Consider the following 20979-nt stretch of genomic DNA (forward strand, 5'->3'; position numbering starts at 1 on the left):
TGCGTGTATTGCAGCTGCAACACACTTGACTCATGTTCATCTAGTGATCCACCACAACATTCAACTCCTTTTTCATATGTACTTTTCAGAGTCTGGTTCTCTCATCTTATACTGACACCTTCAACTTTTCCTACCCATATGTGTAGCACTTTGCATCTTTCTGTTGGAACACTGGGCAGAAATCAGCAAGATGGATTTCAACTTGTGAAGATCCTCCTGAATCTTGATACTTAAATATGAATAGCACAGGGTCTAGAACAGAGTCCCATAGTCTATCCACTCAAAACTTCCCTCCAACTTGATGTAGAGCCATTGTTGTACACTCATTGGGAAGGATTATTCAACCGGCTCAGTATCTATCAAATGATAGCTAATCCAGCCCACATTTTGTCATCTGTTTTTGTCAATTGTGAAACCATCAATTATTCCCCCTTTGAGGAAAAGACAGGCAAAGCAGGGGCTGAGAACCTCTGCCCCCTCCCTGTTACTATCCTACAACAACTGGCCCATTTCTTTGTATTTAGTCCTTTGTGTACTGACACAACCAAAAAATCTTTCCTGCTTTTATCTTCCTTTGCAAAACTATTTTTCTTATACTTCAGTCTTTCTTTCTACAAATTTGGCTACTTGGTGGTACACACCCATCTTGGCTTGATTGAACATTTTCTGTGCAGCCACATAGGCAGTGTTTCTAAGTTTCTAACCTGTTTTCAATTTTGTCCTTGTTGGAATGATATGTAACTGCATTTCCAATATCTTGTTTTTGAGAAGTTTTTAACTGTCCTGCATTCCTTTTGACCCTTGGACAGAAATCTGCCTATTATTTCTCCAAACTGGAAATTGGCTCCTGAAATCCAGACCACATGTACAACTATATTGCAATTTCTCTTTCTATACTATTAGAACTCCAACCACCTTCCAGTTCCATCTTTGGGTGTGAGGATGGTAGCCTCAGTTTTTCTCTGATATGCTGGTTTTCTGAAGTGAGGATTGGGTAGAATCTTGCCTCCATATCTCTACATCTCTTATTGTTGTAGGTGGATATGGAATGGGCAGGATTCCATGTGTGAATACAGATATGATGAATCCAAGAAGTACTATTAGAGGGAGTTAACCAGTTTTCTCCTCTCCCATCTAATGTATATTAAAAAGCGGGGTAAAAATCCAATACCACCTTTTCCCCCATAAGCCAGTTGAAACAATAAGCAAGATTTGGATTGATTCAGTGCTTCAGTCCAAGCAGAATAGTGGAGGTTCCTCACCCATTACTAGTCTGCTTTTCTTTCTTGCAAACTGAACATTAGTTAATGTCTATGTTCTGTACGCACTGTATATAAATGAGACCTTAAATTCTGCAACTAATTATTCCTATTTATTCCCCCACATTTTCACAGCCAAGTCATTCTAGAGAAATACAGTGGCGTACTTGTGTACTATGGCAATTCAAATGTTACACTTGCCCGTGCTGCACTGTCTCATAGTAAGGATGGTGCTTTTCAGATTTTAATGTCATATTCACTAGCATGTTAGATTTTTAAGAGAACTCTGATTCCACCTTTGGTTATCTTTTGAACCAGCTCAGAACCTATATAAAACTGATACAATTTTTCAGTTTTGAAGTCCTGAATTTCATGTTTTCATCTCCTAAAAGCAGAATTCAAATCAGAAATTACTATTTTTTCCCTTTGCTTTCTCCAGTCAGCTTTTACCCGATATGCACTTAATCTCGAAGTTGCAGTAGAATCAGCAAAAGAGGCATGAGCAGGAAAGCAGTTCCCCCCCACCCCACAATTTGCTCTTTGTTGTGCAGGATAACAATAAGCAGAGATACAAGTAATTGCTGTAGCCCTGAAGAAGTCATATCTTCCATGGGCCTCCCCATGCTGTTACCCAGAAGCTAGAATGTGGAGAAGGGGGGAAAAAAAGTGAAGTCCTCTGTCACAGATTCTTTTTAAACTGTACCCAATTTGATTGACTCAGACTCAAAAGATTCACCAAAAGCACTAGACCTTGGACACTTGGATTTTTATATTTTCCCTATAAGGGTTGGGGAGATATTTTATTTTGAAAAAACTATCCAAGAAACAAAAGTAAAATATACAAACGTGCAAGTTTTTTCTATGGCTGTTATCTTACACTGTTTCTATTACTAATGATACTATATAATTTTCTCTATACTATACACAGTATTCTATTACTTCTATGCTATATTATACTATTACTAGTATGCTATTGCTATTATACTACTATTACTAGTATACAACAGTATTTTACAGACCTTGGTCTGTCTTTAAATCCTCTCAGGGATTTCTTCTATTTTTTTTTCTTCTTTATTAATGGGCAGCATGTAAAACACTTATACCTTCCCAATGTTGTGCTTGGCCGCTTCTTTTTCCTTTGGACCCTTCAGTCTCTGTGAAAAAAAAGCACATTCTTTTATTTGGCGGTGGCGGCGGCTGCTGGTTGCAGACCTTCCAAAATATGTGCTACTCCTCCCCCACCTGTTTCAAGGTTGCAGCTTTTATAAGCAACTCTCTCTGGATGCTGGAGAGAAGGCTCAAATAGGAGGGAGGCAGCACAGGTGCCAAGCATCCTGCTCTTTCATATCTTCTCTCTTCCTTATATGGCTCTGCTACTACTTCTGTAAATTCAAACAAAGAATGGGAAACTGCCTGTGAAATCAATCATCTAAAATTTATACATTATTCTGTTTCTCAGTGGAAGGTTAGACTGTTCTGTAAATTGTGCAGCTGCTTTGGAAGCACTGTGCATAGGGCTGATCAGTATAAGTTTAGATTGGACCAAAGGGTATAGAAGACAGTTAAAACTCAATATTTTCTAAAATAAAAGCATTTAAACAATGTAACACTATCTAAGCATCCTGTATTTTCAAACTTTACATTTTAATGGAAGAGAATGCTTTAGAAGAAAATTGTTGAGACATATATACAATATATCGGCCTTCTATTCATTCCTTTTAGGTTTGAGTATCTATTTAATTTTGATAATGCATTTGAAATACATGATGATATTGAAGTATTGAAGCGCATGGGAATGGCATTTGGACTGGAATCTGGAAGTTGCTCAGCAGAAGATCTAAAAAATGCAAGGAGTTTGGTTCCCAAAGCTCTTGAACCATATGTGACAGGTAAAGTTAAATAAAATTACTCCTTTTTAAAATTTGAAATAAAACTTGAGAAGAAAATAAGCTGCTATTGGAACTTAACACAACTATGATACACAATGCAATATAATATAAACATTATTCACTATGCAGTTACCAAAATACCTTCAGTTGTAGCTGGACCATATTAATGGTTGAGTTGATACAACTCTGGCAGCCACAAGATACATAATACAGATTTTATCTTCTGCATTGCTAGCCATAGTAATTTTGGAATATAATTGTAATGTTTAGTTCAGAAAACATTAGAAAAAATTGCACCACATTCTAATCAATACATTAGATTCACTTTAGTATGCTACCTTTTCATCTGGTGCTCACTGTACTTCAATAGTGTAAATTATTACTAGTTTCACACATTGTATAGAAACAACATGGTTTGATTTGTTTTAGCTTAGCAGGTTGTATTGACCCAGGCATTTCCTGTGGTTGCAAAACCAGGGTCTGTGTTTTAGAGCAGTGTTTCAGAACCAGTGGTACACATATGCTGATGGGTACACAGAAGGAATCCAAGTGAGAGGCATGGCACAACCCTCTCAGTTCTTCAGGCTTGAGGAGTGGGACTTGCACCTGCTCCAGGTTGAGGTAACAAAAGGACTTGTTTGAGAAGCTTCAGGTGCTGCTTTGGAAGAGCAGAACAAAAGAAGGAAAGCTTTTCCCCAGAGTTTATCCAGTTGCTTTTTGTGTGTTCCGATAACTTCTTGCAAAGAGGGGGAAAGGCAACAAGTAACCAGACAAGCAGCAGTTTTCCCCTCTGCGCCACTGCCTGAAACCACCTGCACATGGTCCTTTTCTTTTGACCTGCACCCACTGAGCTCCCTCTGGGCCTTTTCACCCTTTTGCTACTTTATAAAAAAGCTGCTGAAAACTCTGTCCTCAGTTCCTCCCATTATTTTCCTTCCCTCTTACTGCTTCTTGCACACCACATCTCACAAAGTGTGGCTAGGCTTTTTCAGCCTCAAGTTTTTCTTTTGCCTTTCAGCTACTAAAGGAATTGACCTTTTTGTTGGCCTTTTAAAGCCATTGCAGTAAAATTTACTCCAAACGGTACTACTGCATGTTTATGCCCTTAAAGCTTCTCATTAATTATTATAGAAAAAAACATGTAAACATAAAAATCCCCTCAAAAAGAGTGGCTATTTGGTTCTATGAAGCTAGAACCCAGGTTCACCAATAGAGCGGTTGGTGGGACATTAGATATGAAAGTTTGAAAATAATTGGATAAACTTGTGTGTGTATTCAGCCGATTATGATTTAACCATTGTTAAAGATTGTTTAACATCTGTGAATTTAGTCTGTATTTCCTTGACTAATGCTGTGCTGAAATGGTTTAATGCTTTAAAATAAAGTCAAGATAGTGTACATGTTACAGTTCATTTGCATGATTTTTTTGCTCACTTTTAATATGCTATATATGTAAAATATATTCAATGGAGTTTTTATTGGATTGCAGATACGTATGCTATAGAATGACTGCTACCTAATTCCTGATGTTTCTTTGTCTTACAGAAATGGCTCAGGGATCAATCAGCAATGTGTATGTCTCATCCTCATCAGGTTCAGCTTCAAATGGGACAAGATTTTCCAACAGGTTAGATAATATTGTATTTTGTGTTTAAAAACTAGTTCACAGACCCAGTGTCATCTGCTAAATAGTAGGACTATATTATTTTATTTTTGTTAATTGTTATGTTGAATCTTTTATTTAATTAAAATAAGTAAATATCTAGAGAAACCTTTTAATGTAACTGCTTTTGAAAAGGCATCTTAAGAAATTTTCCTTTTCTGCTTCCAAAATTGGCCATTTTGCCACTGGATTTCTACAGTGCTATTTGTAGGCTCCTCTGAGGGCCCCCAAAGGTGCTGGAACCAGATGAGGGCCAGATTGCCTACTCGTGCCTACACCTTCCAAAACTTGAAAACACATCAAAGAACTTCAAACATGTATATAAAATGAAGAAAACAATTACCCAATTCTTAGGGCTGCCATATCTAGATTGCAAAAATCTGGACTGCCTTGAGATGGCAGCAAAGAGACATAAAATACTTTAACCCTTGGCTCTTTCAAGTTGTCATATGGATTTTGGCATCTCTACTCTTACAAGAAGGCCTAGCAGTTATGAATCCCATTAACAATCTTGCATGATTCTTTAGTGTTGTTTACATGCTGTACAATGTGGGGTGAGTGTGATACAAGGATGGGCAACCTTTGAATGATGGAAAGGCACGCTTAGTTTTTTGGGTATCCAAGGGTCATAGTGAAGTTATAATGCAGAATAAGTGGGGGGAGGGTTCCTTTTTTGTTTCGTCTTTGCATTTTGAAAGGAGTTAGAGATCTTTGATTTTTAAAATGTTGAGATTATGTTAGGGCTTATGCTACATTTTTTTAATTCACAGGAAAGCATGTCACACCAGTGTTTAGCAAAAATTGCCAGAGTTGATTCTGGAAGTCACAAAAAAGGGCTTGGGGATTGTATTTGACAGGGGGTTGGGGTTTGATAGTTTATTGATTGATTAGTCTTATGACCATATTTAAAAAAAGGTAAAATGCAAGGTCTGTTTCCAAGATAAAATAGGTAAAAGAAAATACAATAATAATAAAATACATACATGCTAAATACAAAGAAACAACGTTCAGATAAATACATCACCTTTACCCAATACCCTGATCTGTTCAATATAACGGATTCTTAGCTGAACTGCCTTGTCTATAAACTTAGCAGTTCTGCTAACAGTGTATATGTTAGTGCTCATGAGGAAATAGGACAATCTGCGATTCAAGTCCAGTGGGCTGTTCTTTCAAGTAGGGATTCTACAGCTGACAATCAAATAAAACGTGAGCAATATCTTAGATGGCTGGGGCACCGCATATACACATCCTCTCATGATATGGCAAGTGATGGAAGCGCCCATATTTGGCCATGGAATCCAGCAACTCAAATATTGCTCTAGAATAGGCCCGTCTTAGGAATTGCTTCAAATTCATTGACAGGTATTTTTTGGTTTGGAAAGCGGTTTTGTTCTTAGCCAACCAGTTTAAAGATCTGGTTTTTTGACAATAACTCCATGTCTGTTTGGGCACTGATATCTAGTACTCTCTGTTTAAAAATTTCTTTTGCCTGGGAGGCAGTTGAGAATTAGTATTGGGTGGAAAACCCATGCTGTAAAATAACTTTAGTAAGTTGACTTACCCAGGAGGTGGGCTGAGCCATACTTATCTGTTCAGCTAAACATATTTTGGGTAGTCTATCAGGGTCCATTGAATGGATCCCCTGCCAATAGGTAAAAACTTTGATTGCTGAGTGGCTGTATATGGAGTGAATATCAGTTCTACTCTGACTGTGGGGGCTGACATACTGTTTGTCAGTTCCCAGTATGCTTCTTAAACAACGGTTCTGAACTTGTTCAGTTCAGTGAGGTGGCTTTTGTAAGGCCCCACGGTTCCACACCATAGGTCAGTATTGGGACTATTTTTGCCCTATATACTTTCAATATGAGTGTCAAGATACCTGGGTAATTGTAATTAAATAATTTATATAATTTTTTGGTACTTGGCCTCAGCGCAGGGTTGTACTTAGCCTTAGGTGTCTAGATTTACCCTCTCCTGGCTTAATATATTGATGGGGGGGGGACTGAAAAATTAACACAATTTGCTTGTTTTGCAGCGACTACTCAAACGGAGGAGATGGAATGTTGGCTACAAGTTCCAATGGATCTCAGTACAGTGGCTCCAGAGTAGAGACACCAGTGTCTTATGTTGGGGATGATGACGATGATGATGATGATGACTTTAATGAAAATGATGATGATGACTGATACTTTTTGCCTGTAGACTTTTTTATTGTTAAAATTCAGCAAGCGTCAGGAATAAATTCTAGGAAGAGATTGTCAAAAATTGTCCCATCAAGGAGATACTGGTAAGAGTCTGAATTTAGAAAATTGCACCTCCAATAAAGTAAAAATTGTTTGTTTTTTATGTAGATTTTTTTACATGTGATGAGGATGTGTGTGTTGATACCAGTGTGTTAATGCAGAACTTTTATTTACTTTTGCTTAGGATTTTTAACTTGAAGGAAAATGCATTTTGCCCCTAAATGTTGTCACAAAATTTGAAATGTAGCCACATTTAATGGAAAATAAAAGCTGTCCACCTGTCAAAATGCATACATGAATGGCATTTTATTTAGAGTGCATTTAGGTGACATCGTACTGAAATATAGTAATCAAATGTTATATTTTGCTGATCATGCCATGTCCAAAGAATCAAACAGAAAAGCATCTTTTTAAATGTTAGTTTGCAGAAATTGTATGAATTTATTTCCCTTTTTAAAATTATACTGATCATTGTAATCCCATCAGATTCTATATATTATGTTTGCTGAAGTTAGAACATATGAGTTATAATTTTGGGGCAAATGTTTACTGCCAGGCTGGTATAGCTGTGTAAATGTCTTGAAAGTTTAGAATGAGTTTTGCTTATGATGAAAATTTGCCTGATTTCTTACAGGCAGATTTTGGAAACAATTTGTTACATAGTTGTTTACATATTTAGAAGTCTATCATATAAAAGACATGTACTGAAACAAATGGTTTATATTTGTTTCATAAACATCTTCCAGTAATCTATTATAAAGTTGAAATTAAATATAGAGAATGTTTTATGTTTAACTCAAAACTTGTCAATCACTTTTAATACTTCATTTTTTATAAAAAAAATCAGGACAGGTGGTAGTCTTTTTAAATTTATTCACACAGAATTAACTGCACAAATACTGTCAGCTGCCTGTTCTAAGACAGTAGTCTTTTTATTGAAACACAAATAAACTTTCTGTAATATTTTATGGTATATAAGCAGTTTGTTTTACTTGTTTAATTGTGGCACTATTAGTTTTTATTAATAAAACACGCGTGGGCATTTTTAACAAGTATTTTGTTTCTCTAATCAAGATTATTTTCACCTTCTGCTTTGTTGTGTTTGACTTATCATCTGGTTCTTCAGTATGGAAGAGTCTCAGAGCTCTTTTAATGGGTAAGTAGGGAGATATTTATATCTATATCTAGATGGTGAGAGGCAACAGCATGCACTGATGACTTCTAGATTCTTGTGAGACTGAATCCAACCGTACAAATATGTAAGTGAATAAATCAGGATCCTCCCAGAAATATCTGTCATTGTATGACCAATCATAAAATACACTTTTACCAGAAACAGAACTGGTAAGGTTGCTCCAAAAGACCTCTTCCAGTTTCCCGGAATGTTCTCCATCTCAACTTATCTCTTGTCTTTTTTGTCTTATCACCAGGCACAGTTCTAAACAAACACTGGCCTACAGCTTTGTGTTTTTGTTTTTTAAGAATGCTTCTTCGTATATATTTTATTCCTTGAGAATACATATTCAGCTGGAGGCTGGCACTTTGCAGCATGCTAGTTTCCCATTACATTTTTAAATTAAAAGAATTTTATTTTTATTTTTTAAATTTTAAACTAAATAAAATCAGGTAATATATGGAGCCTGCTGACTACCAAGGAAGGTGTCTATGGGCCCATTGGCACCCACAGTCACAATGTTGGGTATTCAGAATTGAATAAGCCTAAAATAAGGTGGGACTTTACAGGTTAAAAAAGATGTATTTTATTAGGATAAAATGCTTCATTCTATGTATGAAATGTTAGACAGTTATTCTAAGTACTGTATGTCACATCAAATGAGTGCTCACTTCCTTATTTTGGGGTTTGTTCAAGGAGTAGATACAGTCAGGTCCAGAAATATTGGGACATCAACACAATTCTAACATCTTTGGCTCTATACACCACCACAATGGATTTGGAATGAAACAAACACAATGTGCCTTAACTGCAGGCTGTCAGCTTTAATTTGAGGGTATGTACATCCAACTCAGGTGAACGGTGTAGGAATTACAACAGTTTGCATATGTGCCTCCCACTTGTTAAGGGACCAAAAGTAATGGGACAATTGGCTTCTCAGCTGTTCCATGGCCAGGTGTGTGATATTCCCTCAGTACCCCAATTACAATGTGCAGATAAAAGGCCCAGAGTTCATTTCAAGTGTGCTAGTTGCATTTGGAATCTGTTGCTGTCAACTCTCAAGATGAGATCCAAAGAGCTGTCACTATCAGTGAAGCAAGCCATCATTAGGCTGAAGAAACAAAACAAACCCATCAGAGAGATAGCAAGAACATTAGGCGTGGCCAAAACAACTGTTTGGAACATTCTCAAAAAGAAGGAACGCACCGGTGAGCTCAGCAACACCAAAAGACCCGGGAGACAATGGAAAACAACTGTGGTGGATGACCGAAGAATCCTTTCCCTGGTGAAGAAAACGCCCTCCACAACAGTTGGCCAGATCAAGAACACTCTCCAGGAGGTAGGTGTATGTGTGTCAAAGTCAACAATCAAAAGAAGACTTCACCAGAGTGAATACAGAGGGTTCACCACAAGATGTAAACCATTGGTGAGCCTCAAAAACAGGAAGGCCAGATTAGAGTTTGCCAAAGGACATCTAAAAAAGCCTTCACAGTTCTGGAACAACATCCTATGGACAGATGAGACCAAGATCAACTTGTACCAGAGTGCTGGGAAGAGAAGAGTATGGAGAAGGAAAGGAACTGCTCATGATCCTAAGCATACCACCTCATCAGTGAAGCATGGTGGTGGTAGTGTCATGGCGTGGGCATGTATGGCTGCCAGTGGAACTGGTTCTCTTGTATTTATTGATGATGTGACTGCTGACAAAAGCAGCAGGATGAATTCTGCAGTGTTTCGGGCAATATTATCTGCTCACATTCAGCCAAATGCTGCAGAACTCATTGGACGGCACTTCACAGTACAGATGGACAATGATCCAAAGCATACTGCTAAAGCAACCAAAGAGTTTTTGAAGGGACAGAAGTGGAATGTTATGCAATGGCCAAGTCAATCACCTGACCTGAATCCCATTGAGCATGCATTTCATTTGCTGAAGACAAAACTGAAGGGAAAATGCCCCAAGAACAAGCAGGAACTGACGACAGTTGCAGTAGAGGCCTGGTAGGGCATCACCAGGGATGAAACCCAGCGTCTGGTGATGTCTATGCATTCCAGGTTTCAGGCTGTGATTGATTGCAATGGATTTGCAACCAAGTATTAAAAAGGGAAAGTTTGATGCATGATTATTATTCTGTCCCATTACTTTTGGTCCCTTAACAAGTGGGAGGCACATATGCAAACTGTTGTAATTCCTACACTGTTCACCTGAGTTGGATGTACATACCCTCAAATTAAAGCTGACAGTCTGCAGTTAAGGCACATTGTGTTTGTTTCATCCCAAATCCATTGTGGTGTATAGAGCCAAAGATGTTAGAATTGTGTCGATGTCCCAATATTTCTGGACCTGACTGTATGTACCCATTCAAAGATTTGAAATCCTAACATACAGCAGGAATTGAGGCACTTTAGTGATATGTAGGACTATGTCACAGATTTTTCTCCCCATTCTACCATTTTCAGTCATTCTTACTACTACGGATCTTAGAAGATTCTCAAGTTCATTGTTAAGATATGCAAAGAACTGATTCCCCTGCATGCATGAACATGCTTTCCATTTGCATGTGGGATTTTACTGATGCTTTAATGTCTCTCCAGAGCAGGAAACATTTTACCAAGCTCATAATTTAAAAGAATGTTAAATGCAAATATCAATAACTCTAAATGTTTTTTTACATTTTACTGATATACACTGATACAGCAGGTTGGTATTATTCCCATAGTGTAAAAGCAAGAGGCAGATGCAGCAACAGAATTCTGATGGACATCTTCATTACAGATTGCTTTATCACTGATGGAGCAATATAGGAATGTCAGAGGTGGCTGCAACGTCCTGGGCTTTGCCATCATAGCACCAGTTCTGGTATTACCCCATTCCCTCTCTTTCTCATACTTACCTGGTTTCAATAATTTCTTTTTAATTCCCCATACACCCTGTCTCCACTTTACCTACCCATTTTTTGTCATTTTTTTCCTATGATAAATTATTGCTGGCTGCTGTAGCATGTATAATATCAATAAAATTATTGGAACAAAAAAAGGCCTACAAATTCATGCAGGTGGTGAATTTGCTGAAGATTCATTATGAAGATGATCTGGCTCAGTACATGTACTTGATATATACAGAGAAGTGTGTCTGTCAGGTAGGTTTCAAATACTAAAATGCCTTCATATTAAGATAATCTAGATGCTTTTAAGTAGCTTGTCCCACACAATTGCATCAAGCCCACTTTAAAACATGCTAAGTCATGAAATTCAAAGTAAGTTTCCACTGAGGCCTCTGTAAAATTGACAATTTTTAAAATACAAATATAATACAAATTAGACAGTAGTCAAAAAGCAGTACATAAGATAGCTTTAGATCGGGGTTATGCAACCTTTTTGCATCTAGGGTCTGTGTTTTTGGGTTACCAAGTTGTTACAGTTGCTGACATAACGGCATTGGATGGTTGTTGGTTTTCTTCTTCTAGGTGTGCTAATACTATCAAGTGAATTAGTTAGCTTTGCTTTCCATCAATATTGGGGAAAATCATCCTTCCAAGGTTCAGTTTACTGCCCAAATTTACCAACACTGTTTTGGGGATTCTAGGGTCACAAAGAAAGAAAGAGGCTCAGGAGCCATATTTGATTTACCAGCTTTTGCATTATATGTTTCTTTCATACAATAGTTATTATTTTCCTCTTGAGATATGTTATGTTGAGATGCAAAGCAATATTTTTCTTCCTGCCCAATTTATTGTATGGATTATTCCACAAGTAATTTATTACATTTAATATTTTTTCAATATATAAATAGTTTCATATTGCATAGCTTTAAATATCTCCAGTGGAATCATATTCCATTATCAAATGTATAGTAAACCAGGTACATACTTAGTATTCTCAGGGTGTGGAAAAATCACATTAACATTTCTAATAAAGCATACTAGATACTGAAACTTTATACAGTTGATTCTTAAAGTTGTGACTAATTTTGCTATAAACTATACACTTATTCAAATTGAAATCATACAAATAACCAATAAAAAATTACATGATACATAAATACTCTATGCAAAGTTTTTATGAACCCTGCTTAATTTTGTATCCGAATTTTGAATTCTACTTTTCCTTCGTATGGATCATGTGGGTTATCTGAAGTAATTCCAGTGCCAATAACTCTGCATACTATGTGTAGTTCTTTGTTTAAAGAAATGTTGAGAAGTTTCACTGCTACCAATGGATTAGTGTAGTTAGGCTAAGATGGAAATAAATACAACAAATGTTAATAAAGTTAAAATATATGCAATAAACCTATTATATAACATAGAACAAGTTGAAGGGAAAAAAACATACCTGTGCCTTAAGTCCATAGTAAGGGAAGTAGTGAAGGCTAAAAGTTCCATTTGCAGGATAATATGCCACTTCAAGTGGGCTGGCATCCTTCAAATGATCATAAATAAGGTAAGTGTTAACACTAGTATGAGTTAACATCTAGATTCAATGTATGCTATCGCACAGTGTGAAAATGGACCATATAGTAATATAGTCATGTTTTCCCTTAAGTATGTGAGCTTAATTAGTCTTATTTGGAAGTAAAGTTTCATTATTTAAAACTGAACTGGACATGTCTGATAATATCTCAGTAAAATGGCAGCTGCATTCTGTGCCATCATACATCGTACAATTTCTGCAAACCTCAGGAGGCAAGAAGATTTGCTTCACGTGCCAATTTAGATATATGATTAATAATAAAACTACTCAATAATTTTACTGAGCACATGACAGGTTTCAAAACAACTGTTGAAACTTCCTTGAGGAAAAAGCAGCTTGGGTGATAATTATGCAGCATGAGGACAAAGGAAGAAAAGCTGTTGCTAGTATTTGGATTTCGCAGTTGGGCTCTATGTGGGCTGCCTAAGATCTGGAGACCGTTGCAATGCACACTTACCAGAGCTGTGCAGTTTACTCTTGGTGCAGTGCCATTGCCAGGGAGAAAATTGATAATCTGTAATACAATTTCCTTATTAAGAGTTTTGTAATTTAGCATTAATAAACCAAAGTGCAGTCATTAGGCAGCTGTAGAGATTAAATGATTATATCCACCAAACACAGGATTTCTATAAGCCATCCTTTTGCGATTGCTGCAACTGATCTCCGTACTTCGCTTTTTCTATGTATTTTACTCTAAAACTTGTTTTCCTCTCTTGGATGTCATGAGAATTTATTAAAATAAGGCATACTCAAGCTTCCCTCATTTGCAGGCTCATGTTCTAATAATGTTTTTGTATCCTTTGCAGAACACTGAGTGCAGAAATAATAAAGTATCTGTCAGCAAAGTTTCCCTTCCTAGTAGCTGCTGTTAAACTATGCTTTTAGCATCTATTATACTTACTCTGTTCATCTTTATTATTAAGCATGGCCTTCCTTCAGGAAAACCAAAAGTGGGATCCGTCACACCAGAGCAGTTTTCAAGTATATCTTTTGTAAATTTGCAAGAATATTTTTCCTTATTTGGAGCATCAAATGTCGTTTGGAAGTAATAACTTTCACGAGTACAGTTGATGTTGCCTTGTTGCATAGTTTCATTGTATGCTAGAGAGAAAGCAGAAGAGAAATAAGCATTTTCCACCAGCAGGTAGAAATAAATAATAAATAGCTGTGGATAGGGTTTTTATTTCTAGATTTTGATTCATGTAATACTTTCAAATGTGCTTATTCTTGCCTTTTAATGCTTTCAAAGCTTCTGTTACTTGGTCACTTCAGCTATTATATGCAACAGCAGCCTAACTACTTCTTGCCAGATGGGAAAGATGAGTCAGATTATAAACAGCTGCCCAGTATTTTTTGGTTCCCAACTAAATCAGGGAGTGGCCAAGCTCCTATATAATGCTGAACAAGTCATAATGGCCTGGTTTGCATGATGCTAAGCCATAGTCAGTTACTACTCACATCACTCTTAGCCAAAATGAAATGTCTCCTAAACAAGCTCAAAGCTCCTGTGCATTTGAGAGGTGACCTCTGTCTTATGATGTGGGTCCTCCTAGCAGCAGATTTGATGTGGTAGGCCACTTTTATGAAGGGAAACTTTGAAAATGCTGGTTAAAGATAACTGCCCAAAGGCCATTATACTCCATTGCAGCTTTCCAAAGTGGGTGCTCTCCAGATGTCTGGGACTTAACTCAGTATTCCTAGCCCACCACAGTAATCGTGATTCCAACATTTCCAGATTGCGAAATGTTACATTAATATGCTGCTTTTTGTTTGTTTCGTGTTGGTTGTTGAATTGTATATCTTTATTCTAGTGGTAGCTTTGCATTTTGTGAACTATTGTAGAACTTTCAGAATATATGTGAAAGTTCCAAAATGAATACAAAACTCCAGAGTAATCCATCTGTTGTTTAGGACAAATAAAGAGAAGAGAAGTGGGACTTTTTCAATAGCACTCAGAAGCAACTATAAAAATTCAGTGTTTTTCCTCCACTGTGCCTTCCAATCTGTTACATTGTCCCTCCCAATTCCTCAGAGTAGATTTTGTGATACAGGGAACTGAAGGGGACATCATCCCTCTATTTTGCTAACTGTTTCAATAGGCCAAAAAAACCTTACTGCATATCACCCTCAGTTTCCGACCTGCTTTTGATGGAATTTCAAGACAAAAGGCTTTAGTGCTATCAAAAGTGTCTTTAAATGCACTAAATCCAACAAAACCCATTTCAATGCAGTATCACTTCATTTCCCTGGGTTTATTTCCCTTCATGGTGTTTTGCTTCAGATGTGGCTAATATCAGTAGATTAGCTCTACTTTGCACTTTGATAAATCTGCATTGGCAAAAAAATCAGTATCTTAATTTAAAGTTGTATGGGTGCTTGTTATGCTCATATGATGCTTGGTTTCCCACTGAAATGACCCTATGTGCATAGAATTTTTGCTGATGTTACAACAAAGTTCACATTGACATTTTATTTACAGATAATATACCATCATATACAGGTAGTCCTCACTTAATGACCACAATAGGGACTGGAAAATTCATCGTTAAGCTGGACGGTTGTTAAGTGAGGCATCACATGACCACACCTGATTTTACTACATTTTTTTGCAGTGGTTGTTAAGCTAATCACTCTTCGTTAAGCCAATCACATGGTTCCCATTGATTTTGCTTGCTGGAAGCTGGCTGGGAAAGTCACAAATGGCAATCATGTGACCCCAGGACACTGCAACTGTCATAAGTGCAAGCTGGTTGCCAAGCTTCTGGATTGTGATCACATGATGGGCACTGTGTGAAGACCAGTCATAAGTAGCTTTAGCACTGTTGTAACTTTGAACAGTCACTAAATGAATGGTCATTAAGCGAGGACTACCTGTAGTAAAATGCAAGCTGAAAATTGATTTTCTGGTATATGAAAAATTACACTTTTATCTTCAGTGGTGCTTTCAATGGAAGCTAATTGCCCTTTTTTTGTAATTAAATTGTCTTCTCTACTAAAATGCCACTATCTCAAAAGATGAAGACCTTATATTGTCCTGTATCTTTTTTTTTTTTAAGCAGGAGTCTTGGTAAAAAAAATTTCCAGCAAATACTTTGTTAACTGAAACTCAAACTAACCTGTGTATATTTCATAAAACTTTTTCAAATTTCTGTTTTCCTTTTCTCTGTAACCTTCAAATTTTTAATAAAACTTCTACACTGTCATATCCTGTTTGCATACCACTGCTCTCTCTTTACCTGAAAGAAAGTTCTGAAGTGTTGCAATATAACCATCCCAGGAGGACTGCTGAGAAATATTATAATAAATTTCCAATCCTTTTTCTCCGTATACATCTGGTCGTAATGTCACTCCTTTAGTGATAAATCAAAAATAAAAGAATAAAAATACAAAATATACAGCTTGTTTATCAAGTCTTTTTTTTACAAAATCAAGTGTGGAGTAAAATTTAAATGCAAAATATGTTTCTAGCAATGTAGTCTTTAGATGTCCAGAAATATATAGTCCCAAATTACATTTGTTCTTCTGTCAACTGATGGGGTTTTTTTGTTTGTTTAAAGCAGTCTTGTAGAATGCAAGGTTCAGTTAATAAAAATGCCCATTGATTATTTAAACATGCAGACTTTATCCATCACTAGATGTAATACCATTATGTTTCATTTTCATTTAAGTTCATTCTTTGCGATGTTTTTTAATGCAAAACAACTTATACATATAAAGTGGTACAACGCAGCTTTTTGCTTGCTGTTTTTCTTCTTGTACTTAAGCTGTTGGTTTTATTGTTCTGTAGTGTGATAGATTTATTCCTGTTATATACCATAATTGTCCTAGGATGAAAAGTGAACTAAAAATACTTTTGGTAAACAGTATTTATACAACAAATCTCAATGCATTTGATAGGTCTTTTCCCCTTATATGCATGTCTACTCAGAAGTAAAATTATTTGAGATCAAGCTGGGTTTATAGAGTATAGGTTATTCTTTTAACCAACAGTTCATAATGATTTGAAGAGCAGTTTTGAATTTCTGTGTTCTACTTCTGTCTCATAGTATTTTATCCCATAAATTTAGATGATACGTTTACCTTATCCATCAAATAATTGTGGGTCATATAGGTTTAATAACAAAATGGGAAACAATGTAAAAATACCTGGTGATTTTAATTGATCTTGATAATCCGGTGTATATGGATTAAGTGTCCTCATTAAAGAATAGATAGCAAGTGAGAATAGCCCAGTCATTACCACATAGAATGCAACATAGTAAAGACTAATCCATACTGTAAGAAAACAATAAAAAATAGATTTTAAAAAATAAAAGGATGTCTGTTAATCTGGCTCAATTTAATTCAAACAAATTACTGCATGTCATCAGATGTTGAAATTGTAGTTCAAATTGTATTATGTTCAAAATGCGCTCAGCACTGGAATTCCTGCAATTAAATAATGAGTGGAGTGGGAAGGAGAAGGATATGGAGGCTAGAACATCAGTGCTACTTGCTTTCTAGACTTGGGATGACCAAATGCACTCCTTTGTTACCAAAACCATGCTGTACAACTAAAAGTAGAGTTCAATTCCTTTCAGCTCTAAATTTTGAAAATCTCCAAACTGATTCCAAGCTATAGTTCTGGCAGAGGGTATTAGTTAATCCTTACTCTGAAAAATACACATTTTAAAATGTGACAACTATTGAATTCTAAAGGGGGGAAAGAGAAATTCTATAAGTAACTAGAGCTGGATTAAAGTTTATGTATACAGACTGGTGCATTATCAAATAGTGCTCAGTAACCTGCTGAGAATTCTCAAGACCAGTTAAGTTTCTTCTTCAGGAATTGTATATTGGTGAATAAAAAAGGAATTAGATTCTTTGGAAGTCAAAGGACAGCTCTAAGCAACTAGAAGCACCAAGAAAAATATGTTAGTACTATGCAGATAGCAAACTACATTTGAGATTTTCATAAAGAGGTCTGCCATTCCAAATCAGAAATAGTCTCAGCCAGCTGTCCCCTACATACACACTCTCACACCTTGCATTCCTAGAACCTGTTTCCAAATTAAGACCAAAGAGAAAAATGTTGACATGTTTCTTTTTCTGTTTTCTGGGCCCTTTTAGAGTAATGTTTTATTCTGCTCACAATTTACAAAGCCAGTTGTCTCATCTCCAAGGAAGCAGCCCTGTGGTTTCTGGGGATATTTGCAGCCATAAACTGTGTTGGAGTTTTCTGTCTGAGATGAACAGAAATCTAAGCCTGGGAATTTCTGAAATGACTGAAAGGGCAAGCTGGAAACCAAGTAGGGTAAAGCTGAGGATACAGTGGGTCCTAAGCCTTATCCAATCCTTGGCCTTTGCTACAGAAGGCATTTGAAAACATTTATAATCAAATTAGATTTTAAAGTTTTCAAATGTTTTTCTTTTTGAATGAATGCATTTAAAAAGAAATAGAAGAGCTGTGAAAGCCAGTCTGGTTGAGAAGGCATTTGGAATCATTTCAATTCTATTGCTCTATATAAGTAATTTATATTAACTTGAATGCTAGCATGGTTCTCAAAATTATTTTTAATTTCTAGCTCCTCCAAATATTTGGGGAACTGACTTCAGTGTTCTGTAAAGCAGCTTTCAGTCCTCATTACTGATCTTAAAACAAGTTCCAGAAATTCTAAAATCATACTTCTTTTAATGTTTGTTAACACATACCCCAATTAATCAAAGTTCTTCCCATTAACTGTCCTGTGTCTGGATTCCATAAAAAACGTTGGAAATTTTCCATTCTTTGGCTACAGGTCTTCTTTTCATTTAAAGTTGCCATTTTCCACCTTGAGATCTAGGAGCTGCAGAAACCAAGCTCTTCTACTGGTGCCCAAGGATTTGGCAAGATATCTATTTTGGTTTTATACCCTTTTTCTCTGAAGGTCATACAGATTATATCCATCACCAGCAAAAGCTGATAACAGCATATACCTGCCCACAATCTTTTTTTTTTAAGGTAACTTGATAAGCAAAATTTTTTGATTGGTTAACAGAAAGCTAATAGCCATCAAATGTTCTTTTCTCTTGATGTTACTTATTTTTCAGAACTTGTGATACCTTCAACACAATAGGTGTTATCAAAGCAGATACAATATTAACAACGTCTCTGGATAAGCTGCAGACATTGTATCTACGTAGTTTTATAGTGTTTCTGTCAACACTCTTGTTCAAGTGGAGATTTCTGTGGAACACTCCAATTACAATTCATAGCTTCCTAGAAGCAGACAAGTTGTATTTGATTCTTAGGTAAAGCGATTGAACAACTGATATTGTCCTCTGCTGATTCTGTTTCTTCAGCCACAGTAAGTGCTGTTAAAGCCAAAAATATGAATGTGTCTGAAGAACTGGAGAATAGCAACCTAAAACAAGTAAAACTCTAATATTAAATCTTATTACTGCTTGCTATATTCAATAGCACTTAACTTTGATTAGACATACATATATAGCATTGCACTTAAAATCTTATTTAAATGTATTTTTGATGAGCAATTGAGTAGAACGTGGTAAGCACACATATCAAAGCTAAAATTGTTTAAAATGAATATATATTCAAAATCACTGCAAGCCAGCATGGTGCAGTGGGTAAGGTGCTAGACTGGATGTGGGAAAACTCAGGTTCTAGTCCTCCTTAGGCACAGAATCCAGCTGGGTGACCTTGGGCCAGTCAAAACAGCATCAGCTTGTGGCAAGCCAGCTGTAGAGCACACCCCTTGTCATGTCATGCATTGATGTCTTTGCCCTGTGAACTAGACGTAGCACAGTACCAACAAGTAGGTCTTGAACTGAGGGGACAAATGCTAGGAAAAAAACATTTATTCAAAAAAAACTTTTTTTCCAGGGTGGTCGAGTATGACTACAATTCACATGTTTGGAGGAGAGAGTAGTAGGATCTTTCAGGCATGTGGGCCAGACTAGGAGTTGGGGATGGGGTGGGGAACATCCTGGAAGAAAAGTTTGGCAGGTTACTTCCATCTTTCTGGCAAGAAAGCAACATGGTCATGACCATGTAATCTAGCTCAACCTGATGGCAACTTAGAATTTCTGATGGTCAGGGCTCATGCCTAGTGGACACAAACGACAACCATTTCCTGTGTCTGAAGCATGGTGCTTATGAACTAGTCAGACATATCTACTAAATACTGTTCCATTCTTAACAAGTCAAAATTATTCCTTCTCTTACAATACGTACTGTGATTCTTTAAAATTTCATTGCTTTAATTAGAGTATTCCTCCCATTCCATTATAAAGGTTATGTAAGGTAGGGGTGGTCATCCGTTTGATGGCCAAGAAACAACCGTAATATTTGAGATGAAAGCTGGAAAGTGAATACAGCCCCCTATCACATGTGAGTGAGAATGGAGTTTTCTGAAGGGAATTGGGAGTGTATTTTTACAACGTTCCCATTTCCCACTTCAAATGGCTGGAAACCATGCAGTCAGTTTTTTGTAATGGCCAAAGAGGACCCTCGGGTTTTCTAGGGTCTTTTGCAGCCCTGGAGCTGTAAGTTGCCTGTCCCTGATTTAAGTAGAATGAAAGACAAAACGCCTCCAGCACCATTTTATCAGAATGGAAATGCATTTGTCATGGCCATTTTTATTCCGGTATCATACTGTGTTATGTTTAGAAAAAGCCAAATATTCTGGGTATTTTATTTATTTATTTATTTATTTATTTAAAAGACTTACGTAGCCACCCATATTATGAACCACAACCCTGGGCAGCTCACACACACACACAAAAAACATAAAATATCCTGACAACCATAATAAAAACTCTGGGATTCCTGGACAAGATAGAGTGTGTTAAGTTCTCTATTTTTATTGAAGTTCGATTTTCAGAACTCTTCTGTACGTTTCATGTCTGTGTTTAGTGAGGTACATTGTATGCTATATTGTACTTTAATCCTGTAGTTATGATTGCTTCCTGTGATAGCGAAGTCATTAAAAATACCCGTGGAGTAGTCTTATACTGGTCCACAGGAGATATCTGCATATATGTTAGTTCAGTGTTTTTTCATAGTCAAAATAATTTGAAATATGTATATTCATTGTGTTTCTTTTACTTGTCCTTGGTATTTTCAAATATTACAGCCTGTAGCCAAAATAGATAGTCTCACTAATTCAGTACTGCAGCTTCAACCCAAATCCCTAATTTCATTTTTTTTTTTTTTTGTCTCTTATGTAAGATTGTTATATCAGCGGCTTACTTAAGAAATATCTAGCTATGCATGTACAAGGAATTTTTCATTGGCCCT

At 36.5% G+C, this 20979-nt stretch overlaps 2 protein-coding genes across 6 annotated transcripts in view; one reads left to right on the top strand and one right to left on the bottom strand.

Annotated features, from left to right (window-relative positions):
• TFDP1 (transcription factor Dp-1) overlaps positions 1–12490 on the top strand; it is a 34855-nt gene extending 22365 nt beyond the window's left edge. For 4 of the 5 annotated variants that reach the window (XM_088136543.1, XM_007422955.4, XM_007422956.4 and 1 more), the window contains exons 10-12: positions 2982–3148; positions 4694–4775; positions 6850–7412. In XM_088136543.1, the coding sequence (XP_087992669.1) occupies positions 2982–3148; positions 4694–4775; positions 6850–7000 (400 nt within the window). In that variant the 3' untranslated portion in view covers positions 7001–7412. Of the gene's footprint in view, positions 1–2981; positions 3149–4693; positions 4776–6849; positions 7413–8131; positions 8214–10951 lie in introns of those variants that run through there. The other variant, XR_015795406.1, reaches the window with a different exon arrangement.
• Positions 12274–18566, bottom strand: ATP4B (ATPase H+/K+ transporting subunit beta). Its single transcript, XM_007422953.4, has 7 exons — positions 18393–18566; positions 16848–16976; positions 15938–16051; positions 13603–13802; positions 13159–13215; positions 12564–12650; positions 12274–12465 (listed from the first exon to the last, which is right to left on the bottom strand). The coding sequence occupies exons 1-7, from the start codon at positions 18502–18504 to the stop codon at positions 12304–12306; spliced, it is 861 nt and encodes a 286-aa protein (XP_007423015.1). The 5' UTR covers positions 18505–18566; the 3' UTR covers positions 12274–12303.
• Positions 18567–20979: the final 2413 nt, after the last annotated feature.

The sequence above is a fragment of the Python bivittatus genome, unplaced genomic scaffold (genome assembly GCF_059951505.1).
Source record: "Python bivittatus isolate LINGU-HERP-01145 unplaced genomic scaffold, Pbiv_v1 ctg000060_np1212, whole genome shotgun sequence".
Lineage (NCBI taxonomy): Eukaryota > Metazoa > Chordata > Lepidosauria > Squamata > Pythonidae > Python > Python bivittatus.

Excerpts from the sequence above, each read along its gene's own strand:
- ATP4B (XM_007422953.4), bottom strand. The coding sequence starts at position 18,504 with ATGGCAACTTTAAATGAAAAGAAGACCTGTAGCCAAAGAATGGAAAAT. Across the intron at positions 16,977-18,392 it reads AAGAACTTTGATTAATTGGG|TATGGATTAGTCTTTACTAT; the intron begins GTATGTGTTAAC and ends GTTTTCTTACAG. Across the intron at positions 12,651-13,158 it reads GAGTAAACTGCACAGCTCTG|GATGCCAGCCCACTTGAAGT; the intron begins GTAAGTGTGCAT and ends GATCATTTGAAG.